This window comes from Jaculus jaculus, chromosome 5, assembly GCF_020740685.1.
Source record: "Jaculus jaculus isolate mJacJac1 chromosome 5, mJacJac1.mat.Y.cur, whole genome shotgun sequence".
NCBI lineage: Eukaryota > Metazoa > Chordata > Mammalia > Rodentia > Dipodidae > Jaculus > Jaculus jaculus.
In genome coordinates, this window is record NC_059106.1 from 43,198,481 (window position 1) to 43,223,834 (window position 25,354).

Sequence of the window (25,354 nt, forward strand, 5' to 3'; positions counted from 1 at the left end):
AATTCCACATCAGCCTGGGCTAGACCCTACCTCCAAAAAAAGAAATGAAAAAGAAAAAACAACAACTGTGGACTGCAAATATAGCTCAGTTGTCTTGCATGCAGGAAATCCTAGGTTCGGTCCCCAATAACACATAAACAGGCATGATGATGCATGCCTGTAATTCTAGCATTCAGAGGTAAGAGAATAAAAAATTCAAGATCTTGGTTATGTAGTAAGCTTAAGGAAATTCTGGTATACATGGGATCCTGTCCCCTAAATAAAATAATTAAACTGGCACAGTCACTCATGCCTGTAAGAACAAACACTCAATAGGGAAGGAGCATTTCTGAGAGTTAAAGGACAGTCTGAGTCCCTATTAAAAGCAAAAAAGAGGGCTGGAGAGATGGCTCACCAGTTAAGACATTTGACTACAAAGCTACTGGGGTTCAACTCCCTAGTACCCATCTAAGACCAGATATGCACAAAGTGGTATATGCGTCTGCAGCTCATTTGCAGAGGCTAGAGGGTCTACCATCAACACACACACACTCGCTCTCCCTTTCTCTGCTTGCAAATAAATTATGTATGGATGGATGTATGTATGGGGGCAAAGCAAAGCAATGCAATGCAATGAAGGGGGGGGGCTGATGATTAAGTATCTGCTATTGGGAAATCAAACCTGGGCCAAGCTAATCTCCCCAGCCCCCTTCCACAGCCTTGAGAGTCAGTAATTCCCCCACCGCCCCACCCTGAGGTAGAGTTTCACTCTAGCCCAGCTGACCTAGAATTCACTATGTAGTCTCAGGCCTCAAACTCACAATGACCCTCCTACCTGTCCCTCCCAAGTGCTGGGAATAAAGATGTGAACCACCATGCCTGGCCAGTCTTTAGATTATCAAGCATATTAACACTTGTGTTTTTGAGAAATTTAAAAATATCTGTTCAACAATTAACTATTTTGTTTGTTTATTTGTTTGTTTGTTTGTTTTGTTTTGTTTTTCAAGGTAGGGTCTCACTCTACACCAGGCTGGCCTGGAATTCACTATGTAGTCTCAGGATATCCTCAAAAATCCTATAATCAGCTAGGTGTGGTGGCACACACCTTTAATCCCAGCACCTGGAGGCAGAGGTGGGAGGATCGCCATGAGTTTGAGGCCAGCCTGGGACTACATAGTAAGTTCCTGGTCAGCCTGGGCTAGAGACCTTGCTTGGGGTTGGGGGAGAAAAAACAGTTAGCCGGGCATGGTAGCACATCTTTAATCTCAGCCCTTGGGACGCAGAGGTAGGAGGATCACTGTGAGTTCTAGGCCACCCTGTGACTAATTCCAGGTCAGCCTGGTTCTAGAATTAGACCCTACCTTGAAAAATCAAAGAATAAATAATTTAAAAGAAGAAAATTCAACACAACTAAGGGATAGTATCCTAATTTTCTTGACTTGACACATTCATAGAGCTGGATAATACAGGGCTTAGTGGTTAAAGGTGTTAGGAATGTGGGGGAGGTGACTACCAGGGCAGCATAACTGACAACCCAACTATGATGGACAGCTGTGTCCACAGGCATGATGATACAGCACAGTATCTACATGAAGTCTATGTTAGCACTGATTTCCCATGTGTGATATGGTATTATGCTCATGTAACACAAGACTGCTTTGTAGTAGCACTGTAACTTATTAAGAATAAAAGAATAGTTTTTTTAAATTATTGAAGAGGTTTGTTGGGAGACGTGCTACAGAGAAAACTGGAAACAGAGAAGACAGATATGAGACAAGCTCAGTAGGATGCCTGGCTCCCAGGATCTACTGCAGACTGTGAGCAAGTAACTGCCAGAGCACATGGTCAGTACGACTCCAGAAACAAACTCCAAGTGAGCTAGCTTTCTTTGGACAGGAGGGGAGAAGTGGGGGAGGAAAGAAAACCAACAAGACTTCAAGAAGACAGGGTCTTCTTGACCTCAGATGGCCTCAGACTCATGATATTCTTGAGCGCTAGGATTACAGGAGGCTCTACTTGACTCAGCTAATATTTCATTTTCCTCTATACAAGATCACTATGGGGTCATGATTTGAAACATCCTATTAACTGTGAATCAGGCTACCAAAAAAATTAATTTTTTAAAGAATTGTCACAATCTTATTCAGCACAAAGCATTTCTCTGTATAGCTAATGAAATAATATATGTTTTTCAAAGCCACTGAGGTTGAACCACCATAATACTATAAATCTTTAGTTTGGAATATGAAAAAATAATTGCAGAAACTAAATTACAACAATAATGGCAAGTCATTGTATTTATTTCTTGAGCATAAAAAAATAAAGAGAAATTCATTGCATGTGAAATCTGATACAAAAGAAACTGAACAAAGCAGTATCCATAGCAACTACAACTTAATATTTCAGTCCTCTTCAGCTGCAGTGGATTAAATAAAATGACAAGATGTTCCCTTTGAAAAGTAACCTGTTACCATGGAAACATTTTAGTCTAAGAAGTAAACAGGGAATGGACAGAAAGGAGGAGGAAGCCTGCAACTGAATATCAAAAAGGGAGAAGCAAAGGCCAATGGCCAGCTACAGAGATAGCATCTTCAAAAAGGCATGTCAGCTGGGTACAGAAGCCCACCTTGAGGCTTGCCCAAGAAAGTGATATGGGCACTTCTTTACCCCAAAGAGAGGGAAGGTGAGAAGAAACAACAGTCTGGGACAGTCACTTAAGTTGACCAAATATCTCTAATACAGCATCTGGTGTTCATTTATTGACACAAAATGCCCTTGCACACCCAAACACATAATAAATAGATGTCTTTAATAAGCACAGTCTAATCTAGTATATGTGTATCAACCTTTTGTAAACCAAAATTTATACACACACACACACACACACACACACACACCCATCCACCCCCAGGACAGGCAAGGTGGTGTATACCTTTAATCAGACATAGGAGAATCGCCATGAGTCTGAGGCCACCCTGACACGACATAGTGAATTGCAAGTCAGCTTGGGCTAGAGTGAGACCATACCTCTAAAAACCAAAAGGAAAAGAAAAGAAAGAAGAAAAAAAGTGTGTGGGGTAGGTATCAGTGACTTGCTATGCACTAAAAGCACAGACTGCATCTAAGTGGGGTATCCCTAGAAAAAGAACTGTGGAGCACGTCAGCATGACTACAACACACCTCTAAAGGTCTGTCTGTGGGCTGGGAAGATGGATCAGTGGCTAAAGACACTTCCTTGTAAAGCCTAACCATTCAGGTTTGACTCCCTAGTACCCACGTAAAGCCAAATGCACAGTACTGCCTGCATCTGGAGTTTGTTTGCAATGACAAGAGGCCCTGACATACAAACACACAGACACTTTCTTTCTCTCTACTTGTAAATAATGAAATGAAAATCTTTCTTTCTTTCTTTCTTTCTTTCTTTTAAAAGAAAGCCAGGTGTGGTGGCACATGCCTTTAAACCCACCATTTGGGAGGCTGAGGCAGGAGGATCACTGTGAGTTCAAGGCTACCCTGAAACTTCAGAGTGAATTCTAAGTCAGCCTGGACTAAAAACCACCATCAACCCCCAGCCCAAAACAATATGGAGCTGGAAAGATGGCTCAGAGGATAAGAAACATGCCTGCAAAGACTAAGGATCTGAGCTCTATTGCCCAGTACCCACATAAGCTAGATGCACAAAGTGGCACCTGTGTGTAGAGTTCCTTTCCAGTGGCTGGAGGCCCTGGCATGTCCGTTCTCTCTGTCTCTCTCTTCTACCACTCTCTGCTTGCAAGTAAATAAGTAAATGAATAAAAAATAATAATAAAGGTATCAGTTCCCATTTGGAAGACTGAAATGTTATACAAGGTATGGCCAATGCCTAATTCCGAATCTCTGTAGTACTGTGAATATGGCAGGCAAGAAGGAAAACAGTCACTACCTACCTTGCTCAGACATATAACTACACAGGGTAAAATGGTTAGAAGAAACAATATTTAAAAAAATATTTTATTTTTATTTGTTTGAGAGACAGGAAAAGGGAGAGAAGGAGAAAGAGACAGAGGGCTCTCGCATCAGGACATTCCCAGTCACTGCAAATGAACCCCACACATATGTGCCATTCTGTGCATCTGGCTTACATGGGTAACAGGAAGTTGAATCTGGCTGCTTAGGCTTCGCAGGCACAATGCCTTAACCACTGAACCATCTCTCCAGCCCACTCATCAATTTTTATCTTATTTTATTTTTTGTTCTTTGAGGTAGGGTTTCACTATAGCCCAGGCTGACCTGGAATTCACTATCTAGCCTCAAGTTAGCCTTGAACTCACAGTGATCCTCCTAGCTCTGCCTTCTGAGTGCTGGGATTAAAGGCATGTGCCACCATGCCTGGCCATCAGTTTTTTTTATTAACAACTTCCATGACTGTAAACAATATCCCATGGTATGCCCTTCCTCCCCATCAAATTTTCTTTTAATTTATTTGTTTGAGAGATAGACAAAGAGGCTGAACCCCAAATCTTTTTGTTTTTGTTGTTCTGTTTTTTCAAGACCAAGTCTCTAACTCTAGCCCAGGCTGACCTGGCCACAGTCCCAGGTTGGACTCCAACCCACAATGATCCTCCTACCTCTGCCTCCCCAGTGCTGGGATTAAAGGCACGTGGACCACCCACCATGCCTGGCAACTTTTTTTTTTTTCTTTCCTGAGGTAGAGAATTGCAAACAAACTTCAGATACATGCACCACTTTGTGCATCTGGCTTTATGTGGGTACTGGGGACTAGAACTCAGGTCTTTAAGCTTTGTGAGCAGCACCTTAACCACTAAACCATCTCTCTAGCACAACTCCTGCTCCCCTTTAAGGTCTTGCTCTAGCCCAGGCTGACTTGAAATTCACTATGTAGTCTGGCTGGCTCAAACTCAGAAATATCCTCCTAGTTCACTCTCCAGAGTGCTGGGATTAAAGGCCTTTGTTTGTTTGTTTATTTATTTATTGTTTTTTCAAGGTAAGGTTTCACTCCAGCTCAGGCTATCCTGGAATTTACTATGTAGTCTCAGGGTGGCTCGAACACATGGCAACCCTCCTACCTCTGTCTCCCAAGTGCTGGGATTAGAGGCATGCGCCACCATGCCTGGCCCTTTGTTTACTTTTTATTAATTGTTTTCAAAAAATTTATTGAAGTAGGGTTTCAATGTAGTCCAGGCTGACGTGGAATTCACTATGTAGTCTCAGGTTGGCCTTGAATCCCTACCTCTGCCCTAATGCTGGATTAAAGGCATGTGCCACCACACCCAGCTTCTGCCATTTTTTTAATTAAAATTTTTTGTACATTTTTATTTATTTAGTTGAGAGCGACAGACAGACAGACAAAGAGGCAGAGAGAGGGAGAGAGAATAAGCGCACCATGGCCTCCAGCCTCTGCAAACGAACTTCAGAAGCATGTGCTCGGCCCCTTGTGCGTCTGGCTAACGTAGGTCCTGGGGAATCGACCCTTGAACTGGGGTCATTCGGCTTCATAGGCAAGCACTTAACCGCTAAGCCATCTCTCCAGTCCTGTCTTTTTTTTTTTAATATTTTTTGTTCATTTTTTATTTATTTATTTGAGAGCAACAGTCACAGAGAGAAAGACAGATAGAGGGAGAGAGAGAGAGAGAGAATGGGCGCGCCAGGGCTTCCAGCCACTGCAAACGAACTCCAGACGCGTGCACCCCCTTGTGCATCTGGCTAACATGGGACCTGGGGAACTGAGCCTTGAACCGGGGTCCTGAGGCTTCACAGGCAAGCGCTTAACCGCTAAGCCATCTCTCCAGCCCTGGAGTAACATTTTTTAAAACTATTTTTTATTCACTTGAGAGAGACAGAGAGACAGCGGGCACACCCAGGTCTCCAGCCATTGCAAAGAAATTCTGGACACATTTGCCACCGTGTGCATCTGGCTTGCATAGGTCCTGGGGAATCAAACCTGGGTCCTTTGGCTTTGCAGGCAAGTGCCTTAACTGCTAAGACATCTCCCTGAAGTAACTTTATATACACGCACACATGCACACCATGGTCTCTTGCCCCTGCAAACAAATAAGATGTCCATACAGCTTTATGTAAGTGGGTGGCTGGAGAACTGAACTCAGGCCAGCAAGCTTTGCAAAGAAGCAAAACCACTGAGCCATCTTCCTAGCCCCCAGAAACCTCGACTTCTAGCCTGAGATTACATAATGAATTCCATGTCTACAGTGAGACCCTGCCTTGGGAAGTGGGGGAACACAAAAACAAAATGTCAATGCATGATTTTTTTTTTTTTTTTTTTTTAGAAAACTGCCATGAAAATTTTCAAACTCCAAAAGGAAGCAACACAGCAGAACCTACTGTGACATGACTTGTTCCTTTTTAAAAAACCCATTTTAAGGTAGCACAGTTGCAAGCGTAACCCACAATCCTTCCCTCCATGTTTCACCTCACAAGAATTATAATTTGCTCTGGCAAACAGGCTCTCAATCAAAACAAGTTCCACCCACCTTCAAATCAACCAATGACTGCCCACCTACTACCCTTCCTAAAACAGCCAAACAGATCAGCCCAGGCAATCCCTCCCAGCCACACTGGCAATGTGAATGAGGCGGCCTGCAGGTTTCTGCAGACCTTGAAGCTGGGCAAGCTCAACCAAATGCACTCCGGCTAAAACGACAGCAACAACAAGAGGTTAAGGGGAAAGGAAGAGGACAGGACAGAGACCCACAAATCTTCACATTCCCACTTTGCTGAATGAATTTCTCTCGGGGCAGACCCCATTCTTAGCTTTGATTGTAAGCTCTGCATGGCAACACCACCTCTGCATGACCAGCCTAGCTGATCAAAGGCTCTCAGGAGCATGCACTATGAATGAGATGATTCCCAAACACCTTCAGGAGTGAGATCGAGCAGCAAAGCCATCTGTGTGAGGCCAGAGAAAGACAGCCTACCTGCAGGGGCTGAATGGATCGTCCATGACTAACAGGCTCTGTGAGTCTAGCTGGATTCCTGCACCTCTACTTACTGCTGAAACTCTGCCCTTTTCTACTTTAACTACTCAAAATGGAGGCACATGCAGTCTCAGAGACCTCACAGAGCTTTCACTGAGCTTGTGCTATGACCTAAGCCTTCACGCAGAACGCAGAAACTTCGCCTCACACTGACAGGACTGAGCATGTGCTGTGACCCTCCCTCATCCACACACTGTCTCTCCACGACGCAATCAATCTCAACCCTGCTGTTTCCGTAAATAAAGCCCAGCCAACAGACTCTGAAGCTTCTCCCTGCACACCAAGCTAGTGTGCAGAGAAGTGGGGCCTTGGAAAGGGGATCCCAGACAGCCAACACCAGGGAAACACAGCAAGCAAAGCTAGGGAAAAGGCTTCTGCAATGGACCTGTTCTGTCCATTGAAGATATTAAATTTTCTTTCGTCTATTTCTAACTAAATCTTGGATAAACAACAAATTCCCAAGAAAGAATAAAAAAAGACCAGACTATGAAAAAAATTAAATATCAGAAACACAGCAACACATTTCAAAAGCATACTAGTAACATCTTAACAACAGAAACTCCATACATTTCTTCTTGAAAACCCTAAGCATTTGGGAGGAAGGAACCAAACATACAAACTAGGTAAAGCTGCAAAGAGCCTGACAAGTCACACAGGTACACAGGCAGAGCACAACACATAAAGAACACTGTCTTACGCAAAGAGCTCACATCTTTAGATAAGCAGCTCAAAATCTCCCAGGAAAAAAGCATTTCCTAAAGTTATACATGCCCAGTGAAGTGTACACCTCTAACAGAGAGGTAGTGTGGGAAGGTTCAAAATCAAGGTTTGGGATGGAGGATGTAGCTTAGCAATACAGCATTCATCACACCCCTTCTCCCCCAACATACTTTTCAAATTTCAGCCTACCACCAAAAAAATAAAAGGTCAGGCATGGTGGCACGTCTTTACTCCCAGCACTCAGATGGCTACAGCTACTGTAGGGGAATCACCATGAGTTCCAGGCCAGCCTGAGCTAGAATGAGATGCTGTGTCAAAAACCAACCAACTGAGGGTGGAATGATGGCTCAGCAGTTAAGGTGCTTGCCTACAATACTTGTCAGCCTGGGGTTCGATTTCCCAGTACCCAAGTAGAAACAGATGCACAAAGTGGCACATATGTCTGGAATTCATTTGCAATGGCTAGAGGCCCTGATGCTCCCATTATCTCACTCTCTCTAGCGTTTTGAAAGGCAGGCTCTCACTCTAGCTCAGGCTGATCTGGAATTCACTATGCAGTCTCGGAGTGGCCTTGAACGCAGGGAGATCCCCGTACCTCTGCCTCCTCCTAAGTGCACCTCCACCACACCGGCTGTCTCCCACTCTTCTCTCTCTGTTTGCAAATAAACAAACAAGCAAACTGCCCATGCAGGTGTGCTGCTGCAATCCTTGAATCCCAGCACTCTGAAGGCAGATGTAGAAGAATCACTGTGAGTTTTGGATCAGCCTGAGACTACAGAGTGAGTTCCAGATCGGCCTAGGCTAGAGCAAAACCCTATTTCAAAAACACCAAAGCAAAGCTAGGTGTGGTGGTTTACGCCTTTAATAGCAGCACTTGGGAGGCAAAGGTAGGAGGATCACCATGAGTTCAAGATCACCCTGAGACTACATAGTAAATTCCAGGTCAGCCCTAGTGAGACCATACCTCAAAAAAAAAAAAAAAGGCAAAAGCAAAAACAAAAAACAATTAGCACCCGCCAAACAAACTAAAAAACCACCCCAAAAACCCTGGCCACGTGTAGTGTTGCCCATCTTTAATCCCAGCACTAGCACATCTGAGGTAGGAGGGTCAGTGTGAGTTAGAGGCAGCCTGGAACTACAGAGTGAGTTCAACTCCCCCTCCAAAAAACCCCTCTGATTCAAAACTCTTAGCTAAATCCTTGAAAAGTTATCCACAAGATTACGCTCATTAAAAGTTTCATTTAAAGCAGGGTGTTGGTGGCGCACACCTTTAATCTCAGCACTCAGAAGGCAGGTAGAGGTAGGAGGATTATCATAAATTCGAGGCTACCCTGAGACTACATAGTGAATCCCCAGGTCAGCCTGGGCCAGAGTGAGACCCTATGGGGGGGGGGGGGGGGGGGTGTTAACTTACAAGATTTCTAAAGCCATGTAAGCTAAGGCTATTTACTGTACTAAGAGCAGCACCACAGTTCTGTCTATAGTACTAGCCATAGCCAAGATAGGTCCTGTTAAAACCCTCAAAGCACTTCTCCAATGTCCACCTCCCACAAAGGGCAAACAAGATTTCTGCCAAATAAACCCCTGGTTACTTCATTAAAAAAAAAAAAAAAAAGAAAAGAAAATGGTGAGATCCCCAAAGCCATAAAGGATTGGGGGAGGGGGGCGGACAGGACAATGCTACTTCCCAGAATGTACTAGACAGTGGAGAAATTCCAATCTGTTTTAGTGTCCTGAAGCTTCCTATATATAGCACAAAACAAGAGGATCATCCATCGGAAGCAGCTGCCTAGGGTACACATCAAGTCTTACTACTGTGAGCTGAGAATCACTTCTGCAAAACGCAGAACTTACAATACACAAGAAATGCCAAATGCACCAAACAACAAACACATGGGGCAGGTGTTTCAGACTAAAAGATCATTTTTCCTTACTGGTACATATGTCCCCAGAACTGTAACCAGAAACAGAGAAAACTACTTTCACCAGTTGGGAGACAGAAGTAGGAGGATCACCAATGTGAGTTCGAGGATACCCTAAGACTAAATTCCAGGTCTGGTTAGAGCCAGGCTCTACCTTGAAAAAACAAAAAAAATACTTTCAGAAAACAAAACTAACAATCAGAACCTGGCAACCAAATCACATGAATATGACCAGCACAGATTCTCCTCTCATTAAAAACAGTCCTCTCCAATGGCTAAAGGTGTGCTGTGCAGCTTGTTTAGATGTGATTTGGGGAACCTCTTACCTCGGATGGGAAATGGAATCGTGGATTCACCCAGTGTGCTGGACGCTCACCCTCCCTTCCCTCCAGTTCAGTACCTGTTTCTCCTTTCAAATATGTGATTGTACTAGCTCTTTCCATATGAAAGGACTCTCCTTATTTAAATAAAAAAGTACAAAAAAATAAAGCCAAACATGCTTTCTCAGACAGTGTCAAAAAAAAAACAGTCCTCTCCTTTGTAAATAATAACAACAAAGTAAAAATAAAATCAAACGCTTAAAATAAAATAATGATTTAGGACTGGAGAGACAGCTTAGTGGTTAAGGAGCTTTCCTGTGAAGCCTGAGGACCCATGTTAGATTCCCCAGTACCCAGGTAGGCCAGATGCACTAGGTGGCACAATGTATCTGCAATTTGTTTGCAGTGGGTTAAAAGCCCTGACATGCCCATGTTCATTCGTTCACTCAGTCACTCATTCTTTCCTTGCAAATAAATAAATAATTATTGGGGGGGGTGAGATAGGCTCTTGCTCTATCTAGCTAGGAATGACCTGGAATTCACTATGTAGTCTCAGGGTGGCCTTGAACTCATGGTGATCCTCCAACCTCTGCCTCCTAAGCGCTAGGATTAAAGATATATACCACCACACCCAACCAGCTCAAATAAAACTCTTTTAAAAAAAATTAAAAAGTGGGGGAACTGGAGAGATGGCTTAGTGGTTAAGGCACTTGCTTACAAAGCCAAAGGACCTCGGTTTGATTCCCCAGTACCCATGTAAGCCAGATACACAAGGGGGCACATGCATCTGATATCTCTCTCCCTACCCCCCCCACACACATTCTGCCTCTGCCTCTTTCTTTCTCTCAAATAAAAATAAAATACTTTTCTAAAAAGTGTGTTGGAGCGATGGCTCAGTGGTTAAGGCACTTGCTTGCAAAGCCTAATGACCTGGGTTCAATACCCTAGTACCTACATAAATCCAGATGCACGAAACAGTACATGCATCTGGTGTTCATATGCAGCAGCTGGAGGCCCTGGCACACCTATTCTCTGCCTCTATTTCTCTCTGCTTGCAAATAAATAAAAAATTAAATTTAATTTAAAAGGGATGGTTGTCAGGCGTGGTGGCGCATGCCTTTAGTCCCAGTGCTTGGGAGGCAGAGGTAGGAGGATCGCCATAAGTTTGAGGCCACCTTGAATGAATTCCAGGTCAGCCTGGCCTAGAACAAGATCCTACCTTGAAAATTCACCCCACCCCACCCCAACCTCCAAAAAATTTAAGCCAGGTGTGGTGGCGCAAGTCATTAATGCCAGAACTCAGAAGGCAGAGAGGGATAAGAGGATACCTTTGAGTTCAAGGCCAGCCTGGGACTACAGAGTAAGTTCCAGGTCAGCCTCAGCTACAGACAGCCCTTACTTCAAAAAACAAACAAGCTGGGCGTGGTGTGCACTCCTTCAATTCCAGCACTAGAAAGGCAGAGGAAGGAGGATCACCATGAATTCAAGGCCACCCTAAGACTACATAGTGAATTCCAGGTCAGCCTATGCTAGAGGAAGACCCTACTTCAAAAAACCAAAAATAAACAAATAAATGTAAATACAAACTATTAGTGGTTTTAATGGTAAGTTATTCATTCATAATATATGAAAGATTAATAGAAGAATGCACAATTATATGCATATTATAGACAGAAAATTTTAATTACTTTCTTTTTTTAAAATTTTTACTTATTTGTTTGAGAGCGACAGACAGACAAAGAGGCAGAGAGACAACGGGCAGGACAGGGCCTCCAGCCATTGCAAAGGAACTCCAGATGCATGCACCACCTGCGCATCTGGTTTATGTGGGTCCTGGGGAATCAAGCCTCGAGCAATGGTCCTTAGGCTTCACAGGCAAGCATTTAACTGCTAAGCCATCTCTCTAGCCCCTTAATTATTTTCTGAAAGTATATATCACTATGTGAACATAACGATACACAGATCATTCAGATATAAATATGGGAGAATGATTTATTTCAGGATTTTTGTTTTGTTTATTCAAGTCAGGGTCTCACGCTAGCCCATGCTGACTAGGACCTCTATAGCCCAAGGCTGACCTCATACTTCCTACCTAAGATTTAAGGGTATTGGACTAAAGGCCAGCAGGCTTTTCAAGTAAATACTTTTAACCCATAAGTCCCTATTTTGGTTTTTTTTTCAGTGTGTGTGTTTATAAACAATGTTTGGAGGGGGGTTGGGCATGGTGGAACACACCTATAATCCTAGCACTTGGGTGGCAGAGGTAGGATGATCACTGTGAGTGCAATGCCTAGGCTAGAGTAAGACCCTAACTCAAAGGGGGAAAAAAAAGAATGTTTGGTGCAGTGTATGCATGTGAGTGCATGCAGATGCTAACATACCATGTGCGTGCTTGCAGAGGCTAGAGGTGTCCTTCTCTAATGCTTATCAGCATATTTCCTCAAGATGAGGTCTCTCCCTCAACCCAGAGCTGCTGTTCAGTTTGTTACCATTTAAACATGTCCAATTATTCTCTAGTGAATAAAGTCTGATTTCTTCATTAGGAAAATTAAATGTTAGCCTGGAATGGTGAGGCATTCAAGAATTTGGGGGCCTAAGGCAAGAGAATCATGGATTTCAGAAAGATGTTTCCAACACAGCTAAAACATGAAATTGGGGTTTGAACAGTTAAGGCATTTGCCTGTGAAGCATAAGGACCCAGGTTAGAATCCCCAATACCCATGTGAATCAGATGTAAAAGGTGGTGTATATGTCTGGAGTTCTGGAGGCCCTGGCATGCCCATTCTCTTTCTCAAATAAATATATATATTTTAAAAATATGACATTTCATAAAAATCAATCTATAATGAACCCATACCAGCTAAGAGCACAAGATATAACATGTAAATTCCCTATATTTATAAAATACAATATCAGAGCTAGAGAGAGGGCTTAGCAGTTAAGGAGCTTGCTTGCAAAGCCAAAGAACCCAAGTTCAATTCCCCATGATCCACGTTAGCCAGAGCACATACTCTGGAGTTCCTTTGCAGTGGTTGGAGGCCCTGGCATACCCATTCTCTCTGTCAGTCTCTATCTCTTGTTCTGACTCTCTCAAATAAATAAAACTACACACACACACACACACACACACACACACACACACACACACACAATACCAACATGAACTTTTATGAGAATTAGACTAAAGTATAGCACTTTGTCATTCAAAAATATAATTATGCAGCTGAGCATGGTGGTGCACACCTTTACAGCACTTGGGAGGCAGACGTAAGAGGATCACCGTGAGTTCAAGGCCACCCTGAGATTACATAGTGAATTCCAGGTCAGCCTGGGCTAGAGTGAAACCCTACCTCAGGAAAAAAAGAAAAAACAAACAAAAAAAAAAAGATTATATATATATAATTACACCAGGTGTGGTGATGCACACCTTTAATGCCAGCACTCAGGAAGCAGAGTTACCTGAATTGCTTGAGTTTGAGGTTGCCCTGAGACTACATAGTGAATTCCAAGTCAGCCTGGGCTACAGAGAGACCCCACCTCCAAAACAAAACTAAAGTAACTATGACCATCTCTATTGATATAGAAATAAGAATCCAGGCAGGCTCTATTCACAGTAGCTAGGAAATGGAACCAGCCCAAATGTCTCTCAACAAATGAATGGATAATGAAGATGTTGTACAATGAAGTTCTATTCTGCTGTAAAGAAAAATGAAATTATGAAATTTGTAAGGAAATGGATGGATCTGGAAAGAACCGTACTTAGTGAGGTAACCCAGGCCCAGAAAGCCAAACATCACATGTTCTCTTCCATATTTGGATCCTAGCTACAAATGTTTAGACTTGTGAGTTGGAGTAAAAATCGGTAGCAGAGGCCAATAAGCTAAAAAGGGGTTATAATGGAGGGAGGAGAGGGGATGTCTTTAGGATGGCATTGTATATATGTAAGTAGATGAACAAATTACTGAGGATGGAATGGCCTAAGTGAGGTCAGGGGAAGAGTTTATAAAGGAAGGGAGTGGGAGAATTAATCAAAATTTAAGATGTGGCCAGGCATGGTGGTACATGCCTTTAATCCCAGCACAAAAAAAAAAAAAAAAGCAAAAAAAAAAAAAAAGATGTTATGAATAAGCCATATGGAAACCTACTTTTCTGGATAATGGCACACTCAGAAGCTATATAGACTGTTTTTTTGTTTTTTTGTTTGTTTTTCGAGGTAGGGTCTCACTCTAGCCCAGGCTGACCTGGAATTCACTATGGAGTCTCAGGGTGGCCTCGAACTCACAGTGATCCTCCTACCTCTGCCTCCCGAGTGCTGGGATTAAAGGCATGCGCCACCACGCCTGGTTTTTATAGATTGGTACTAAAAAATTTTCAGTGCCAGGGATGTGATGTCTTCCAGTGAGTTGTTGGCCAAGGAAGTTCTTGATGCCCCCAAAACATTACAAGCAATATATTGCCAAGGCTCTTGGTTTCCCACCAGGAATAGATAGTAAGACCCTATTGCTGAAGACTCAACATGCTTGTGCTGCAAGGTCACTGAGAAATCAAGCTAGAGCTGAGCTGAAAAACTCCCTACAAACCAGCTAACAGAAAGCTGGAAAAAACTATGCTGCATGCAGCTCTATGGGAGAGAGAAGTCACATGTCTGTTATGGGAAAAACCAATCACTCTCTAATTGGACTGGAGGACCACTCCACAAGAGAGAATACATGCCTAGTGCTGAAAACCTACCCAAGAGCCTAGTCAAAACCTAGTCAAGGAGCCGGGCGTGGTGGTGCACGCCTTTAATCCCAGCACTCGGGAGGCAGAGGTAGGAGGATTGCCATGAGTTCAAGACCACCCTCAGATGACAGAGTTAATTCCAGGTCAACTTGGACCACAGTGAGACCCTACCTCGAAAAACAAACAAACAAACAAAAAAAAAAACAAAAAACACCTAGTCAAGGCAGGGGAGTTCATGAGCCCCTAGGTTGTAATGCACGCTACTGTCTGGCTAAATGCATATATTATGCTCAAGAAATTGCCTTGTAAGCACTTTCCTTAACGTTCATACACATATAGTAATGATACTCTCATTTTTGGTTACAGAAGCTTCTCTTTCCTTTCTTCTTTCTTTCTTTCATTCATTCATTTACATATTTATGTATTTAATTTATGTATTTAATTATTATTTATCTGACAGGGAAAGAGAGAGTGAGAATGGACATGCCAGGGCCTCCAGCCACTGAAAATGAACTCCAGACACTTATGCCCTCTTCTGCATTTGGCTAATGTGGGTCCTGCGGAATCGAACCTGGGTCCTTTGGCTTTGCAGGCAAATGCCTTAACTGCTAAGCCAGCCCTCCAGCCCGAGAAGCTTCTCTTTTCAGATGGTAGTGACCACTAGGATGACTCAGAAGGCACCACAGTGCTGAGAAGAAGTGACAGAGGAGTGCTAAGTGCTGAAACATCTCTGTCACTCCTCCACACCTCATAAAGCTCAGGGTCCATTACAGAAGTGGCAGAAAGAATGTAAAAGCCAAAGGAAAGGTAGGACTGCTTACAGTGCAATCTTCTAGACACAAAAAGTGCATGATTTCCTCAGGGACACACTGGGGTTTTAAGAGGAGAGTTCTTTCTAGGGCTGATTTCATCTCAAAGATTGAGCAGTCAGATTAAATGCCTATGAAAGCTAATGAAGATCAAGGACTCAAGCCAGGGGTAGTGGCACACACCTTTAATCCCTATACTCAGGAGGCCGAAGTAGGAGGATCACTGTGAGTGGAGGCCACCCTGAGACTATATAGTTAATTTGGTCAGCCTGGGCTAGAATAAAGCACTACCTCAAAGAGTGTGTGTGTGTTGGGGGTGGGGGTGGGAGACCAAGAACTCTAGTGGGGTTTTTTTGTTATGTTTGTTTGTTTGTTTGTTTGTTTGTTTTTCAAGGTAGGTTCTCACTCTAGCGCAGGCTGACTTGGAATTCACTATGTAGTCTCTGGATGGCCTCAAACTCATGGTGATCCTACTTCTGCCTCCAGAGTATGGAGATTAAAGGCATGGACCACCATGACCACCTGTAGTGTTTTGATTAAATATTCAGTAGGTTGCTTATCAAGATCTCAGAAATGTATATCTTTATTAGGTTTCTAAGCAAATTTTGGATCAAGCTTCACACAAAATGAAAAAGCAATGATATTATTTTGCGCAGCATGGTGACCACAGAAGTAAATTTGGGATGATTCTCATGCACAGAAGCAAATGTTCCCCAAATGCTCAAAGATAAAATTATGCAGTCAGGCTGCCACAGATATATGGCTGTCATGTGTCAGCCCCCTGCAGTTTGTACCCTGCTTGGGTGGAAATATCTGTCATAACATTTTTGGCTAATGAACTTTTACTCCTGAAATGACTTGGGTAGCACTACTATACAGTCACAGTTCCTCTCTAAGACCCTTAGGGTAAGAGGATTTTAGGGAATACATCAAATAGTATATAGGATCCCAGGAGTGTCTAAGTGATAACCCCATATTCACATTTGTGCAATGTAATTCCCATTAAATTCCAATGACATTCTTCACAGAACTAGAAAATCATGCGGTTTAACTCTGAAGTGTTTTTGTTGACTTTGCCTGGATGACCTACCTATTGATTAGAGTGAAGTACTGAAGTCACCTACTATTATTATACCTTGATCTACCTAGAGCTTTACGTCAAATATTATTAAAACTGGGCCAGGCATGGTGGTGCATGCCTTTAATTCTAGTACTTGGAAGGCCAAGCTGGAGAATCACTGTGAGTTTGAGGCCAGCTAGAGATTAATTCCAGGTCAACCTGGGCTAGAGCTATAACCTACCTTAATGAAAAAGAAGGAAAAAAACAAAAACATAGTGCCCCGATACTTAGTACAGCTGTTCTATGTTCCTGATGGGTTTTCCTTTTATTAATATGCAGTAGCCTTCTCTATACTTACTCATGCTTCCAGCTTCCAGTTGCTTAGTATACTGGTTTTCACACTAGGTAAAAGGTGTTTTTGCCAGCTGTTTCTTGTACATCACTTCTATTTAAGTAATTCTGCTGCCACATGGATTTTACCAAGATGTTTAAGAACAGGCTGTATCTGTCTCATGCTAGCAGTCTTACCAAAGATGGTCTTTTCTTGCTTCCCTTCCCCCTCCCCTCCTTCCTTTCTTGTTTGTTTGGTGGTGTGTGTGTGTGTGTGTGTGTTTGAGGTAGTGTTTCACTCTAGTTCAGACTGACCTGGAATTCACTATGTAGTCTCTGGGTAGCCTCGAACTCACAGCGATCCTCTACCTCTGCCTCCCGAGTGCTGGGATTAAAGGTGTGTGCCACCACGCCCAGCCTGTTTTTTTTTTGTTTGTTTGTTTTTTTTGTTTGTTTTTGTTTTTGAGGTAAGGTCTTGCTCTAGCCAAGGCTGTCCTGGAATTAGTCTAAGGGTGGCCTGGAACTCACAGTGATCCTCCTACCTCTGCCTCCTTGAGTGCTGGGATTAATGACATGTGCCACCACACCCAGCTCACCAAAGACATTTAAATGAGTATTTCTGGGATTTCATTACCAAAAGTAAACAAACTACATGAATAAACAACAATCTTCCTGATGTGACCTAGTGTTTTTGAACATGGTCTCAAGGGAGGCTTTGAGATGTGTCATGAAATAATCCACCAATTTCTCAATTCAAAACATACTTCGACTTAAAGTATGTCCTTATCCCACCATCTCTACACACAAATTTTGTACCTTCCCTCTCCCTGGCAGACCTCAAGAGCAAGCAAGGTGCTCTAACATTAATATTGAGGAAACTGACTATACCACTGCTAAGAAGATTTGCTATCAGGTTGTGAGGACATTTTATTTGGTATTTTACTACTTTAAATCTAGATGTGTACACACACAAGAATACACACATGCACAAATGAGAATAGGGAGAAAGTTGTGAGTGGTCATAATGGTTTACTTACCTTGTCTCTGGGTTGTAGCCTAATATGTAGAAAAATGAGTCCACTCGGGCTTTAAACTCTCTAGCAGCAAATATATCAGAAAAATGGGAGATGTTACACTTCCCTCTAGGGAAAAACAAAAATAAAGAGTACATTAGTAATCTACTCAATTGCTTTGCCAAGCAAAGGGCAGAGGAGGAAGCATATACTCAAACTTTGGTATAGGTACACATGCTACAACTCCCATATTCAAATGGCTTGTTGTTGTTGTTGTTGTTGTTGTTTTTGTTTTTCGAGGTAGGGTCTCACCCTAGACCAGGATGACCCGGAATTTACTGTGTGGTCTCAAGGTAGCCTCAAACCCACAGCAATCCTCCTACCTTACCCTCCCCTAGTGCTGGGATTAAAGGCATGCGCCACCAAGGCCTGACTCAGCAATATCTTTTTTGTTTGATGATTGCTTTTTAGCATACAAAGCTGCATCTCAAGTGCTTTTCACTGTTTTGTTAATAAAGTAAAACTAATTAAGGCCAGGTGTGGTTAGTAGGCAAATAATCTGAGGCCAGCCTGTGCTACCTAGTGAGCTCTAAAACAATCTGGGCTAAGTGAGACACTATGTCACAAAATAACAATAATAAGAAAGGTAAACTGAAGGCAGGGCTTCAAAGTACATTAGAAATGAAAGGCAGAGTGAAGAGAGGATTAAAATCATAGGAAAAACCTTTGATGAAAAGTTTCAATTTAAATCATTTAAAAGCCAGGCATGTCTTTAATCCCAGCACATGGGAGGCAGAGGTAGGAGGACTGCCGAGAATTCAAGACTACAGAGTGAGTTCCAGGTCAGCCTGGGCTAAAGTAAGACGCTACTGAGGGGGGCGGGGGGACAACTAAATAATACTTAACATTTCTTTGGAATATAAACACACACACACACACACACACACACACACACACACACACACACACATCTCCTTTAACGTACATGAGAAAAACTTACTTAGAAATTAAAACTTAAGGGCTAGAGAGATGGTTCAGCAGTTAAATGCTTGCCTACAAGTCTAAAGACTTGGGTTCAATTTCCTATTACCCATGTAAAGCCAGATGCACAAAGTGGAACATACATCTGAAGTTTGTATGCAGGGGCTAGAGGTCCAGGCATGCTCATTTTTTTCTCTCCCCCTTTCTCTGCTAGCAAATAAATAATATTTAAGAAAAGAAATTAAAAGAATTTTTAAACAGTTATAAGGAAGGGATCCAGTATATAAGCAACTCAAATATCTTCAAGTGGGCTGGAGGGATGGTTTAGCAGTTGAAATGTTTGCCTGCAAAACCAAAGGACCCACATTAGCGAGATGCACAAGGGGGTATGCTTATGGAATTCATTTGCAATGGCTGGAGAGCCTGGCGTGCCCATTCTCTCTCCCTCCCCACTCTTTCTCTGTCAAATAAATGAATAAATAAGTAAATAAAAATGTCTTTTTAAAATCTTCCGGTAATATTGTTTTACTATAAATTGGAAGTAACTTTCCCATAAAAATACTGCAATAAAGATAGAAGTAAGGCATGGTGTGCACGCCTTCAATCCTAGCACTTGGGAGGCAGAGTAGGAGGATCCCTGTGAGTTCCAGGCTACTCTGAGACTACACAGTGAATTCCAAGACAGCCTAGACTCAAAAATTAAAAAGAGAGCGAGCGAGAGCGAGTGAGTGAGCAAGCACAAGCAATCAGGAGAGGAGGTAAGAAGAGTATATGGGTGCACCATGGACACCTACTGCAAAACAAATTCTGGCCAATTTGTCCATTTATTTTTACGTGGATAAGGGGGAGTTCAATCCAGGCCACTCACTAAGCAATCTCCCAAGCCACTCAATACAATTTCTTCATAAATTGGCAATTTAAGCCAGGCGTGGTGGTACACACCTTTAATCCTAGAACTCAGAAAGCAGAGGCAGGAGGATTGCTCAGAGTTCAAGGCCACCCTGAGACTACACAGTGAATTCCAGGTCAGCCTGGACCAGAGTGAGACCCTACCTCGAAAAACCAAATAAATAAATAAATAAATAAATAAATAAATAAATAAATAGGAAATTTAATTCACTTTTTTGTTTGTTTTTTTCGAGGTAAGGTCTCGCTCTAGCCCAGGCTGACCTGGAATTCACTATGTAGTCTAAAGGTGATCCTCACAGTGATCCTCCTATCTCTGCCTGTGTGCCACCATGCCTGGCTATGTCCTTTATTTTTGCTTGTATTTTCCCTTATATTCACAAATTATTCTATAGAAAGACTCAGGTATGATTCTTCAGTTCCCACAAAAAGGCAGATTCACAAAGTGACACATGCCACTTGGGAGTTCGGTTGCAGTGGTTGGAGACCCTGGTGTGTCCATTCTACCTCTCTCTCATTTTCAAGCAATTAATTTTGTTTTTCAAGGTAGGGTCTTCCTCTGGCCCAGGCTGACCTGGGATTCAATATGTAGTCTCAGGGTGGTCTCGAACTCATAGCAATCCTCCTACCTCTGCCTCCCGAGTGCTGGGGTTAAAGGCGTGTGCCACCACACCTGGCTCCTCACTCAAGTAAGTAATTTTTAATGCAAAGCATGAACATTTATTTCAAGCTTTAGATCTCAATGGAGTTCAACAAAATTTGTTTTCTCAGGACAATTTCATAGAGGCAGAAGCACATTGTACCAGGTTTAGCAAGAAGTCAGTCCCTGGTACCCACAGATGACCCCAGCTTTAGAAACGAACATAAACAAATTGACCTCCATGGGCTGAACAAATGCACATGCACTAATGTAAATGAGCAGCTAAACCTTGGCAAGTTTGCCATTTTTTTTTTCCAAGGTAGGGTCTCACTCTAGCCCAGGCTGACTTGGAATTCACTATGGAGTCCAAGGATAGCCTTGAACTCACAGCAATCCTCCTACCTCTGCCTCCCAAATGCTGGGATTGAAGACATGCCACACCACACCAGGCTCAAGTTTACTTTTCTGAGGGGGGAGGAGGGAAATTAAGAGTCAGAGAAAGAGAGATGGAAAGGGCACGCCAGGCCTTCAGCCACTGTGAACTCCACATGCATGCACCACTGTGTGCGCATGTGCGGCATTGAGCGCTTGCATCACTGCGGGTCTGCCTTATGTGGGACCTAGAGATCTGAATATGAGTTCTTAAGACTTTGCAGGCAAGTACCTTAACCCCTATGTCGTCTCTCCAGCCTATCACTTTTCTTTTATTTAAGTTTGTCTTGTGGAGTTTATTTACTTATTTTTGTTTCCCAGCCTCCCATTTCCTTTTGCTGCCCAGTATATATAGCACTTGTGAACTCCCAGTGCATTCCCAACTTTAAACATATAAAATATCTTACACTAAGTCTTTAGGAATCCAAAAACAGGTGGGAGTTTGGGTGGTGTTTTGTTTTGTTTTGTTTAGCCAAGGTAGGGTCTCACACCAGCCCAGGATGACCTAGGATTCATTATGTAGTTAGTCTCAGGCTGGCCTGGAACTCACAGTGATCTTCATACTTCAGCCTCCCAAGTGTTGGGATTAAAGATGTGTACCACCATACCTGGCTTGCTTCCCCCTCCGCTAAAAAAAAGTATCAAAACAGCAGTGGAAGGGTAAGGAATGCAAGAATTCAGACATTCTGTGGAGGTTTAGTTACTTTCCATTAAAGGTCCATAAAAAGGAGAAAACAGATCCACAAGAGGAGTTAGCAGGAGCTGTTTGTTTTCCCCACCCTCTGTGAATGAGTTTTTGCTGAAGGTCCCTACTTGCTCCCTTCCCTTTGACAGTACAGGGGCACGAAAGGAACACTTCACAAGTCATCATAAAGTAAATCTGAGCTGTTGTCAGTGGAAGGCACTTTATAGTTCTGATGCAATATTCCACCAGAGTTGTGGAGATCTTCACACCATCTTTTTCTGCTTTAGCCTAGGCCCAGCTAATACATTTTTTTTAATGTGCTTTCAAACAACAAAAAAGTTAAGCATGGTGGTGCACGCCTTTAATCCCAGCACTTGGGAAGCAGAGGTAGGAGGCTCACTGTAAGTTTGAGGCCACCCTGGTATTACATAGTGAATTCCAGGTCAGCCTGGGCTAGAGCAAGAGCTACCTAGGGGGGCATGCTTTCTCTGTTACTGAATCTGAAGTTCAATACCAGTCTGTAAGATTAAGTGCTCAGGAAAGAGCTAACAAAAATGTGCAAAATCTCTCAGTGCCAGGGAGGCAGAGGTAGGAGGATCAATATGATTTTGAGGCCAACCTGGCCTACACAGTGACTTGTAAATCACCTTGGGCTAGACTGAGAAGATCCTGCCTCAAAACAAAATAACAACATCAAAAAGTACAAAACCGGGCTGGAGAGATGGCTTAGCGGTTAAGCGCTTGCCTGTGAAGCCTAAGGACCCCGGTTCGAGGCTCGGTTCCCCAGGTTCCACGTTAGCCAGATGCACAAGGGGGCGCACGCGTCTAGAGTTCGTTTGCAGAGGCTGGAAGCCCTGGCGCGCCCATTCTCTCTCTCTCCCTCTACCTGTCTTTCTCTCTCTGTGTCTGTCACTCTCAAATAAATAAATAAATAAATTTAAAAAAAAAAAGTACAAAACCCACAGAAGGAAAAAATTTCAAACATTTCTAAAGGACACAAGTCAGTGTAAACAATTCACTGTGTTCTTAAACATGGCACTTTTCCACAGGTTCATTAATAGAGTCAGTGCAACCATCCACTACCCCAAGCCAGTATGTGCTAGGGATTGTGCATGCTAAGCAAGTACTCAATCACTGGTCTCTCTCTGTGTTTGTTATTTATAACATATATAGACACACACACACACACACACACCCTCAGCTACAATGCAGTCTATGTAATTTTTTTTCTGATTTATTTTTAATCACTTATTTATTAGAGACAGAGAGAGGGACAGAGAGAGAGTGAGAGTGGGCGCACCAGAGCCTCTAGGCACTGCAATTGAACTGCAGACACATGTGCCACCAAATGCAACTGGCTTACGTGGGACCTGGAGAATCAAACCTGGATCCTTAGGCTTCACAAGCCAGCACCTTAACCACAGCCCTATAATGCAGTCTAAATACAAATATCAGGCTGGAGAGATGGCTTAGCAATTAAGGCACTTACCTGCAAAGCCAAAGGACTCAGGTTCAACTCCCCAGGACCCACATAAAACAGATATACAAAATGGCACATGTGTCTGCAGTTCTTTTGCAACAGCTAAAGGCCCTGATGTGGCCATTCTCTATCTGCCTCTTTCTCTCTCAAATGAAATAAATATTAAAAAATAAATTAAAGAGAAAGAATTTAAATACAAACACCAACAAACTGTTTTGTAGAATGAAACAAGTTAATGTAATGCTCATATGAAAAACAACTTTAAAAGGGAACATTACATTACTCAAAGCACACTACAGAGCGCCTATAATTAAAAGAAGGGTGTGTTAAAACAAAAATAGACCATGGAACAACAAAACAGAACAGCCCAGAAGACATATGGAGAGCATTCGATAACAGATGTGGCATCTTAAACCACAAGGGTAAGACAGACTAACTGGTGCTACGACAATGAGAAGAACTGTGTAAAATAAGGCAAAGGGAAAGAAACATGTTTTCTTTTCAATTATGACTCAAGCCAGAAGGAAGAAAATAAATGGTTGATGATTTTCATTAAAAATCACTATTAAGCCAGGTGTGATGGTATACATCTTTAATCCCAGCACTTCAGAGGGAGAGGTAGAAGAATCACTATGAGTAGAAGCCATTTTGAGACTACGTAGTGAATTCCGGGTCAGCCTGGGCTACAGCAAAACTCCACCTCGAAAGCCCAAACCAACAACAAAAAAAAAAAAACCTGGACATGGTGGGGAATGCCTTTAATCCCAGCACTTGGAAGGCAGAGGTAGGAGATTCACTGTGAATTCGAGGCCACCCTGAGACTAAATAGTTAATTCCAAGTCAGCCTGAGTAAGAGTGAGACCCTACCTCAAAAAAATCAGTATTAACAAAACCTGTTCTGTTTTGTTTGGAGACACAGTCTTATCCTATAGCCCGGTTCTGTCTCAAAATCACAATCCTCCTGACTGAGCCTCCTGAGGGTTGCCATTAAGATCTGGACTACCACATCTGACTCTATAGAGAACTTCAAAGTAAAAGTTAAAAACCCAATAGAAAAGACATGACCAGACAATTCACAGAAAGGGATAAAAATATCCTTCAAACAGATGAAAGATGTTCAAATTCACTCACTGTTCATAAAATAAAGGAAGCCAACACTAGTATAACATTCTCACCTGTCAGACTGGTAAATTTAAAAAACAGTAAAACGTTTTGTTAGGAAAACCAGCCTTATTAGAAGGAAAGTACAAATTGGTATAGCCCTTCTGAAGAGAAATTTGGCAAGAGTTAACAAACCACATGTATGCAGATCTTTGAATCCAGCAATAGCCTTTCCACAAATCCACCCTGAAGATAAACACACCTACAGTATGTGCCCAAGGACATGCACAGAAACATTACTAATAATGGCAGAATCCTACAAATAAAAAGCACATCCACATATAAGACAGCAAGTGAACAAATAGAATAAGCAATTCCCACAATATACTGACTGCCACGTGAAAACAAAGCTCAAAAGACAAGACACATTCTGCTCCTCACATAAGAAGGGGCTGGGAGATGGCTCAGTCATGAAAACACTTGCTGTGTAAGCATGAGGGCCCAGTACCAAGCCGGCAGTGAATGCTCAGGAGGCAGACACAAGAAGATCCTCAGGGGGAAAAAAAAAAAAAAAGATCCTCAGGGCAAGTCAGCTAGCTAGACTAGTTCAATCGATGAGCTGTCACAAGCAAACACATGAACCCTACACATATGAACATGGATACACATGCACACGCACCACACCACACCAAAAATGGAGAAGAAATTTTAAGAAAATAGATGTGACATGTATGTGACTCATTTGCAAAAAGAGGAATGATAAACCAAGAAACAAATCAATCAGCTACTGAAATAGTTTAGAACCTTAATGTCTCCCCATGCTCAGGGCCAGTATGTTAAAGGCTTGGTCCACAGGGTGGCACTACCTGGGGGGAGTTCTAAATCATAGGTAGGTATATCCTCAGAAGAGGTTGTGGAACGCCAGCCTCCTCCCCTATCATTTTGTGGTTTTGTTCCATGACACCTTCATATCATGTTATCTTGACGCAAAGAAACTACATTAGACATAGTCACTTGCTTAAGGATATCCAAGTCTCAAAGCAACAAAGCCAACTGATCAGACCATAGTCTCTGAACTGTACCTCAAAATAAGTCTTTCAGTTTTGTGTGTGTGTTTGTGTTACAATATGTAGTATCTGTATGATGTATGCACATGCATGTGCCCTTGTGGCACCCCAAATGCTCACCTGTGACAGGGGTTGCTAACATATGTTGAACAATGGGTGTCCTGTTCCATTGTTCTTCCCCTGGTCTTGTGGGGT

At 42.6% G+C, this 25,354-nt stretch overlaps 1 protein-coding gene across 5 annotated transcripts in view; it reads right to left on the reverse strand.

The window, feature by feature from the left end:
* The window catches only part of Rere (arginine-glutamic acid dipeptide repeats), a 315,974-nt gene that overhangs the window by 152,448 nt on the left and 138,172 nt on the right, over positions 1–25,354 (reverse strand). For 4 of the 5 annotated variants that reach the window (XM_045148710.1, XM_045148711.1, XM_045148709.1 and 1 more), the window contains one exon: positions 17,892–17,996. In XM_045148710.1, coding sequence (XP_045004645.1) covers positions 17,892–17,996 — 105 coding nt within the window. Of the gene's footprint in view, positions 1–6,911; positions 7,122–17,891; positions 17,997–25,354 lie in introns of those variants that run through there. The other variant, XM_045148712.1, reaches the window with a different exon arrangement.